This window comes from Bison bison, unplaced genomic scaffold (genome assembly GCF_000754665.1).
Source record: "Bison bison bison isolate TAMUID 2011002044 unplaced genomic scaffold, Bison_UMD1.0 scf7180017864472, whole genome shotgun sequence".
Classification (NCBI taxonomy): Eukaryota; Metazoa; Chordata; class Mammalia; order Artiodactyla; family Bovidae; genus Bison; species Bison bison.
In genome coordinates this window covers 8,611,088-8,619,405 of record NW_011495033.1, presented here as the reverse complement: position 1 = coordinate 8,619,405, position 8,318 = coordinate 8,611,088, and the positions used below count along the sequence as shown (strand labels likewise).

The window sequence follows — 8,318 nt, the reverse complement described above, 5'->3', positions numbered from 1 at the left end:
ATAGAGAGCCATCTCATAGGGGATTGAAATCTGGAATGGAGCCCAGATGGGGTGGGGAACAGACTGCGGAAGGAGGACCCCGTGGGCGAGTGTGTGTGAGGGAGGAGACCCTGGAACAGCATCTCAGCTTCTGTCGATGCTGATGAATTGCATCTCATCAGGCGAGGGCTGGGTTCCACTCTGCCCTTTGGAGGGGTGGACTGTGTGTCGAGGTGGCGGTAAAAAATAAATCAGAAGGGGCAGAGAGGGGGAGCCATGCCAGACCCTTCCCTTGCTCCCTCCCACCATCGGCATCCCCCCAGGCTCCTTCGTCCCTGATCTGTCTGGGCTGGGGGTCTGCAAATGGAGTCCATTTCAGGACCAGGGCTCAGCTGCTGGCTTCACTAAAGAATGGAAGCATGGGGGTCCACTCTCAGGACACTGCTCACTTTACCTTCGCTTCCAGTCAACTCTCCTAACTGGCAGGACCCCTCCTAATGGGAGAAGCCACAGGAAGCAACCCCAGAAACCCTGCCCCAGGACAAATCGTAGGAGGTCTGTTGGGAGCTGTTGCAATGAAGGAGAAGGAAAGTCACTCTAGAACTGTAGAAGGTTGAGAGGGAGAGGGTACCTCCATGAAGCCCAAACCGAGCTGGGTGGGGGGCTGCCTGACTGTGCACAGGAAGATGGCAGCAGACCTGGGGCTCAAGTCCTTTTGGCCTCAATCTTCTGGGGTCCCCACAGTAGCCTGCCCCATGGGACAGGGGCCTGAAGACCCCTCTGTGCCCCAGGGAGGGGCTGGCAGGCACCGTGAGTCCTGTGTTTGAATCCACTTGACAGATGGGTTCACAGTTGGGCTCCAGACAAGGGCACAGAGGGTCAGTCCAGGGACAGACCTCAGTCAGAATCTAGTCCAGACCCTTCATCTCGCAGCAGAGGGCCAGAGACTCATGCAAAGTCACCCTGCAAGTGGTGGGGCACTCAGGAGACTGGGACCCAAGCAGCTCAGCAGCACAGGGCTTCTCCAGGGTCACCCGTGGGAGGGTCCCTTCCTCACCTCCCCTGCCCACGCCTCTCAGCCAGGCCCCTGCAGACCCCATCCCCCAGCTACCAGAGTAAATCCAGCCCACCTCCTCATCCCCAAATGTCTGTTTCTGACTTCCCAGCCATCTGGTAGACCCCTCCTAATGTCTTCCCTCAATGCCACCTACAGCCTTGTCCAGGCTGCGTTTTTGGGAAATAAAATTTCCCAGCTTCCACGTGCACTTCACTTCTGCTCTGTGGGCTAAGTGTATGTGTAGGTTACTTTGTGCTTATTTGCACGTGTTCCTATATTTTGCCGAATGCTTGATGGCATTTCTTCAAGTGTCAGTCTCTCCTCTCAGACTAGGAGCTGTTACAGCACGGGCCCTGTTCCTTTTCCATCAGATGGGGATCTCCTGTGGAACAGACTCTGGGGCCCTTCCATCAGACTGAGAGCTCCCTGTGGGCAGGGGACTGACAACTGGAATGCTTAAGCTCTGTCTTAGCCCCAAGACTCGCTGCCTTTCTGGCATACACAGGGAGGCTCCATCCCCAGCTCCCCCCAAGCTCCATCCCTATGGACCCCTCGCCCACAATCTGGCAAATCCCAAACCTACAGAAGCAACTGCCAGCGGCAGCATCAAGCCGAGGATGGCAGAGACAGCAAAGCTCAGATAGCTGCTGAGGACATCAAAGCTGTTACCCCCACTCCTGCCTGTAGCATCTCTCTAAGAGGGTGGAGGGAGAAGGTGCGAACTGGCAGGGCTGGTTGGTGCTCCAGGCTTCACACCTCCAGATCTGAGGACCATCACAACGGAAGGCACTGGAGGGACCATCTGGCTCTGGATTCTAGTTGAGGTCCTGGCTTGTCCCAGACATGGGCGGTGCCAGACTCATGGCCACATGACCAGTCAATAGCAGAGAGACAACTCCCACCAAACTACTGGACTCCTGGCCTTGTGCTCTTGACACACTGCATCAGAATGATTCTCTGAGCTCCTGGTCCCCACGGAGTGGGGCAGCATGGGGCAGAGGAAAGATGGGAAGCTTGAACCAGTGTAACCTAGGTTTGAATCTTCCTGCTGCTATTTGTTTGCTGTGTGCCGTGAGACAAGTCATAGAACTTCTGGGCCTCAGTGTTGTCATCTATAAAATGGACACAATGATACCACCTACCTTACTTGGTTATTGTGTAGAGTCAATGGAATGATGACTATAAAGTGGTTAGCATGGAGCTCCAATAATTTGGCCGCCTGATTCAAAAAGCTGACATTAGAAAAGACCCTAATGCTGGGAAAGGCAGGAGGAGAAAGGGATGACAGAGGACGAGATGGCATCACAGACTCAATGGACATGGGTGTGAGCAAACTCCAGGCGACAGTGAAGGAGAGGGAAGTCTGGAGTCCTGCAGTCCATGGGGTTGCCAAGAGTTGGATAAGAATGAGCAACTGAACAACAAAATCAACAACAACAAAGAATGGAGTAAGCTCTCAGGAAATGTTAGTGATCGCTATTTAATCCTTTTGCTTCCTCTGTGCTTGGCACGCCAATGGATCCATGACAAGGGCTTAATAAATATCCACTGTGCTACCATGCCCAGGGTGGGAACATAAGGGTTGGCCTCAACTTCCCAATGTCTCTTGCTTACTCTCCGCAGGCTGAAGGGACCGCCAGTTCCCCAAGGGAAAGGGCAGTACAACTCACACCCACTTCCTTGTCTGTGGGACCGGCTCTCCTAACAAGCCCAGCTCACCACCTTGCTTGGGAAAGCCCCACTGGCTCTCTGATCCTAGGGTGACCAAGAGAGGGTTGGATGGTGGTCTGTTGTGATGGTCAGCTGAGGGTGGAGCTCCTAGTAGAGGAGGGAGTGTGTCCCCTCTAACAATGGGAGAGGAACCATAGTGTTCAGCGTGTTCCATCTGCCCCCCAACAGTATCCACAGTCTATGCCTTAAATGGGAGTCCCACAGCCTTGCTCCCATCACATGCCGTCACTTCAGTCGTGTCTGACTCTTTGTGACCCCATGGACTGTAGCCCACCAGGCTCCTCTGTCAATGGGATTCTCCAGGCAAGAATACTGGAGTGGGTTGCCATTTCCTCTTCCCAACCCAGAAGGGGATCTTCCCAACCCAGGGAACTGCACCCCCGTCTCTTACGTCTCCTGCATTGACTGGCGGATGCTTTACCACTGGCACCACCTGCTTCCATCACCGAGCACGTCAAATCCTTACAAGGCCCTCCACCCTCCACCTTTTGGAGGCCCTTTCCGCCTCCACAACTCTCCAGCGTCACCTCCCCTTCAGTTGTTAATATCATCAGTGGCTTCAGGTTGTAGCAGAAAGGCAGCAGGTTTGTAGCTGCCTGCCAACCTACTTCTAAGCTGGAGGTCTTGGGCAAGTTACTTGCCCTCTCTGTGTGCCTCTCTCCTCCCCTAGAAAATAGGAGTTAATAGTTCCTATCTCCCTGGACTTTTGCTTAATACAGGCGTTGAGCCCCTGCGGAAAGATCAGTGGATATTGTCTGGTATATAGTGGCAGCTTCCATGTTTGCACAGCTGGAGAAACGAGGGCCCAGAGCTGGTCACGTTCTGGCTGAAGGTCGCACAGCAAATGCACTGTCAGACCCCAGGGGTCCTTCTCATTTGTCTGAGGGTTTCCTCCGTTTAAATGAGAATTTCCTTTTCTGGCCCCTATGTTGTATTTCCCATGCTCTCAGTTTGGCTCCAAGTCTCTCCCCCTTCTCTTAAGGGGGGCATAGTACCCGGCACACAGTAGGTGCTTGTTAATATTTAGTGAAGACAGGCTTGGAGGTGCGTCCCAGTGTGCAGGGTGTGACAGCGAGCACTGACGGGTGGGGGAGCGGGGAGAGCTCAGCATTTCTTTCTGCACCCTGGCTCTGCCCTCACGCGCCGCCGGCTGTTGGCTGCCTGAGAAATCTCATTTGGCCACTAAGCTGATTCATGGGCCGGGTTCCCCGCTGCTCCCTGAGCAGCTCTCTTGTCAATAACTGTTCTTTACAAGCTCCCTTGATTCGTTTTTGGGGTTGAAGACAAATTTTTAAAGCAGAGTTCAGCGCCCAGGCCATTCCAGAGGGGCTGTTAACTTAATGTCCTGCCTCGTTCCCTCCAAGCTTCCTGCCTCTTGATTCCTATGTGGGTCAGGACTCGCCATTTCCAGCAATTGCTTCTCTGGGTCCTTGCCTTAGAACAGGGAGGTGAAGAATGAAGAGAAAGGAACCCAAATGACAAGCCAGGGTGGCAGGCAGGGCTCGGGCTCTGCTGCTAGGGTGGCTGTGTGACTGTTGGCCGAGCGCTCCCTGTCTCTGGGTCCCCGTTTCCCTGTTTGTGAAAGCATGGATTCTGATAAACACCATGACATCGCTCCTGCGGTCGTCCCTGGAGCAGCCGGTACTCTGAGGCTCCTTTGGGAAGGAGATCTCGGTGTCAGTAGCATCTGATGGCTCATCCCTTCATCCTCACGTGGGGTGATGCAGCTGGCAAATTCTGCAGTGAATGCCACGGTGTCCACTGGCTCTCTGCTGCCCCTGCCTTTCTGCTGTAGCCTCCTCCTAAATGGTCCCCTTGCCCCTCCAACCCTTCCTTCCTTCACCCAGTGAGAGGGAAATGACCTGAACCTCAAGCCTAAGCCTGATTCCCCAGTCCATTTTGAACCTGTTGGCCTCCGCTCCTTGGCATATATGTTTTGTGTGTTTCTCCATCACCAGAGACCCATGGTCCAGGCACAGGGAAAGCACGTACAGAGACAAGGCAGCAAAAAAAAAAAAAAAAAACAATGCCCCTGGGGTGTCGAATATGCAGCCTCTGGGCCCCCACACCCACTGTTCTCCCTTCCAGGAATGCCCTTGGCCTTGTTCTCAACAAACTAAGTTTGAGTATGTCTGCCCCTCCCTTCTTTGCATCCCGCCAACCCAGGGCAAAGCTCTATCATCAATCATCCCAGGCGACTGTGGTCAGATGACATGTTCATCGTCCCTGTGGGGCTGAGGCTCCTTGGGGACAAGCCCACGCTTTTGCCTCCTCTCTCCCTGGCAGGGCCCAGCACACAGTAGGAGCTTGATGTGTTAAATAAACGAATTGGACCCTCATTCCAGATTCCACACCAGCACCTTCCATGCAGACACACCCCAGCTGACATGTTCCTCCTTCCTTGACACACACCTATGTCCTTCTTGTTTCTCCCTGAAACTGTGCGTGGATAAGTGGTGAAGTGGCAGAGTGGATGGGGATTAATGGAAATAAAAATGGGAAGCCATTGAAATGGAAAGCCATTCATAGCTTGCATCTGAACTTTAGTTACCAAATATTTGTTGAGCACTTGCCAATCCTGGGCACCATGGGTGAAAGAAACTGACAGACAGCCCCCTCCCCGCTCCTCTAGGACCCTCTAGGAGGCCACCATCAAGGCATATTGGAACAGCAGGTACCTGACATTCCAGGAGCGCCCTCATGCCAAGCCCACCTATGGGTCTGCCCTACATGGCTTTCTGGCAGCTCCCGGCTTCCCTGCCGCTGAGCCACACCTGTTCTTTGTTGCCAGCACATCTGGGGCAGAGCTAGCCTTCTTTCAGGCTCATATATTACCTGAACACGAAGACCTGAATGTTGCAATCTCCGTTTACTGAACACCTCTGCTTGCCAGGATCTGTGCCCGCAGTTTTGTCTGCTGCTGGGCACCGTGCACAGCACTTTACAGACATGATCTCATCCAATCCTCATCCCAACCCCAAGGCTGCCCCTGTCGGTTGAGCAGAGGATCCTGGCTGGCAGTCTTCCTTTGGTCGTGGGCAACAGCCGTTTGGGGCAGTTGCAAACACAGCGCTCGTCCTGCCCCTGATCCCTTCTGGGACAGATGCAACCAGCTGGAGCCACCTGTTCAGGGTGCTGAAGGCTGGCCAGGGCGCCTTGGCTGGGCTCTTACTCCCCCCAGGCTTCTGGTGGTCCCCAGGGCTGCGGCCTGCACTGGAGAGAGGTCTCACAGGGCCAAGGGAGGCCGTGAGTAGCTGCGGAGGGGCTCACCCAACAGCTGTGGAGGGGCTCACCCAACAGACATTGCTCTCTCCCATGTGGTTTTCTGACCCAGAGACCCCCAGATTGTCCCCATCAATCCCTGGAGAAGAGAGGCTTCCCTGGGAGAAGTTGATGGTGACAAGGTTGGTCACCCTCTGAAAGGTGGACTGAAGGCAGAGGAGGAAGCTGGTGTGAGCTCTGCTGTGCACACAGCCCTCTCACCTCTCTCCTTATTTTTCTGTCCCCCCTACCCCTCTCCTAGAGGAGGCATCTCTTTATAAGGGCACACTTCTGGGTCTAAGAGTCCTCCATCCCCGTGTGGACATCCCTCCAGCATCAGAGGGTTTAAAGGGACCCGGATGTTGGAGAAGGAGGCGCAGAACCCCAGGCGGCTCAACCTGTTTCCATCTCACGTCATTTAGTGTGATCTCCGTGTGTGTGTGTGTACACGTGCGCGTGTGCACGCACCTGCAGGGCAAGGAAGGGACACAGAGCCAGCCACCGCGTGCTGTCTGTTCTCCGGGAGCTGTTGCCCCACCCCCAGTCTTGTTGCCTCCGTTTATTTTAAGAAAAATCTGACACAGTGGCGGGTAGAACCCGAGAGAAGGGCGGCCGTGGGATGGGGTCAGGGAGCCGCGGTTCCCTTTGCCTTGCTCATCCCACAGTCCTTCCCAGCAGTTGCCTGGTGCCCTCGCCCCCTCTCACGGGACGCTGCCCGGTGGGGGAGGCGGTGGCCACCCCTACAGAGAGGAAGGAGGGGGTGGGCGGAGCGGGAGTGGGGGCTAAGGCGTGGTGTTGATCTTGCTGAGGGGTGGGCGGGAGGCACCCAGGGCTCCTGGGCGCCCAGACCACAGTGCTCTGGGGTGGACCCAGGACTCCTCCCCCTGAGGGCCTGCCCACAGCCCTTGGGGGCAGAGGATGGAGTCCTGAGATCTCAGAGAGGGGTCTGGCTTGACCCCAGACTTCTCTATAGAGTCAGCTCCCAGATCCTAGGAAGGGACTTGATGGGGAGTGGGGGCACCCGGAAGCCAGCAGATGCTACAAACATTCCCTGCCTCCCACCCTCCCCCACCAAATGTTTTGTCCACAGCAAGATCCTCGGCAGGGCAGGCAGCCGCTGCCTCCCAACCCTGCAGGACAGAAATCCCTGAATAGTGGTTTGAGAAAAGTCTTTGTGCAGCTTGTAACACAAGGCTCCCCCCAGAACCCCTCCCCCTGAATGGGGGAAGCAGGAGACACGGGGGGAGGCGGGGCCCTCTCGGCCCAAACTTGACTTCCGTGCCCCACCTTGGGGCAGGGGGGTTGTCTAAGATGGGAGGAGGGTTGGAAAGGGGAGAAGGAGGGCTGGGATTGCTTTTCTCTTAGCCAGCTCCAGGAGGAAGGCGCCTCCACCTTTGGTGGCAGAGGAGGGTAGGGGGAAGCGGGGAAGAAGAACCACCGTGAGGCGGGGGCGGCCTTCCCCACCCCGGAGGAGCAAAGCTGCAGGGCCCGGACTATAAAATCCACTCGCTCGCTCCGGCCCACATCACATGTGAGCAGGGTCCCGGCTGTGAATCACAGAGCCCACCCTGCCCTAGTCGGGCTGGGGGAATCGGGGCGGCACCTCTACGCAATCTCTTTGATTCTGCGCATGTAATTGTGCAGGTCAGGGGGCGGGGCGGGCCGCGTGGTGCCGGTCACATCCGGGCAGCCCCATCCCAGGTCCTCTTCGTCTTCGTCGTCCTCTTCGCCGGCGGGCACCGAGTCATAGGCCAGCTCCTCCGAGGGCAGCGTGGTGAAGGTGGTGAACTTGACCCGCTTGCGCTTGGAGGTGGGCGAGCTGGCGGGGTCCTCGGCCTGGTCCCGGGCCGAGCCGCCGGAGGAGCCGTCGCCCCGCCCGTGCACCTGACTTTGGACGCTGGTCTGCGAGCTGCCGCTGCTGTGGTGGTCACCGTGGCAGCAGGCGGGCACGGTCTCCATCGGGTTGCTGGCGGGCGGCGACAGCTCCCCCTGCACCCGCAGCGGCTGCCCGTTGCCCAGAAACACCCAGTGGTGAGAGTGGTCCATGCTGGTCTGGCCCTCGGGCGGGATGCGCTTGTGCCGGTAGCGCAGCACGAAGACAATGCAGTTGATGAGGAAGACAAGGATGGCCAGGCAGAAGACGCCCAGCAGCGCGTACATGCCGATCTCCAGGTCCGTCAGCCCCCGGGGCATCTGCAGGAAGCCGGTGGGCAGCGGCAGGAAGTCTTCCGTGGGTGGCACAGCCGGGCTGGCAGTGCCAGGGCCCGCGGCCTCGGGTCGGGGTCCCGCC

The 8,318-nt window shown here is 56.8% G+C and overlaps 1 protein-coding gene across 1 annotated transcript in view; it reads right to left on the bottom strand.

Annotated features, from left to right (window-relative positions):
* Positions 1 to 7,116: 7,116 nt before the first annotated feature.
* TMEM132E (transmembrane protein 132E) overlaps positions 7,117 to 8,318 on the bottom strand; it is a 38,368-nt gene continuing 37,166 nt past the window's right edge. Inside the window, exon 11 of the mRNA XM_010861707.1 lies at positions 7,117 to 8,318. This exon is cut by the window's right edge and continues 26 nt beyond it. Coding sequence (XP_010860009.1) covers positions 7,634 to 8,318 — 685 coding nt within the window. The 3' untranslated portion in view covers positions 7,117 to 7,633.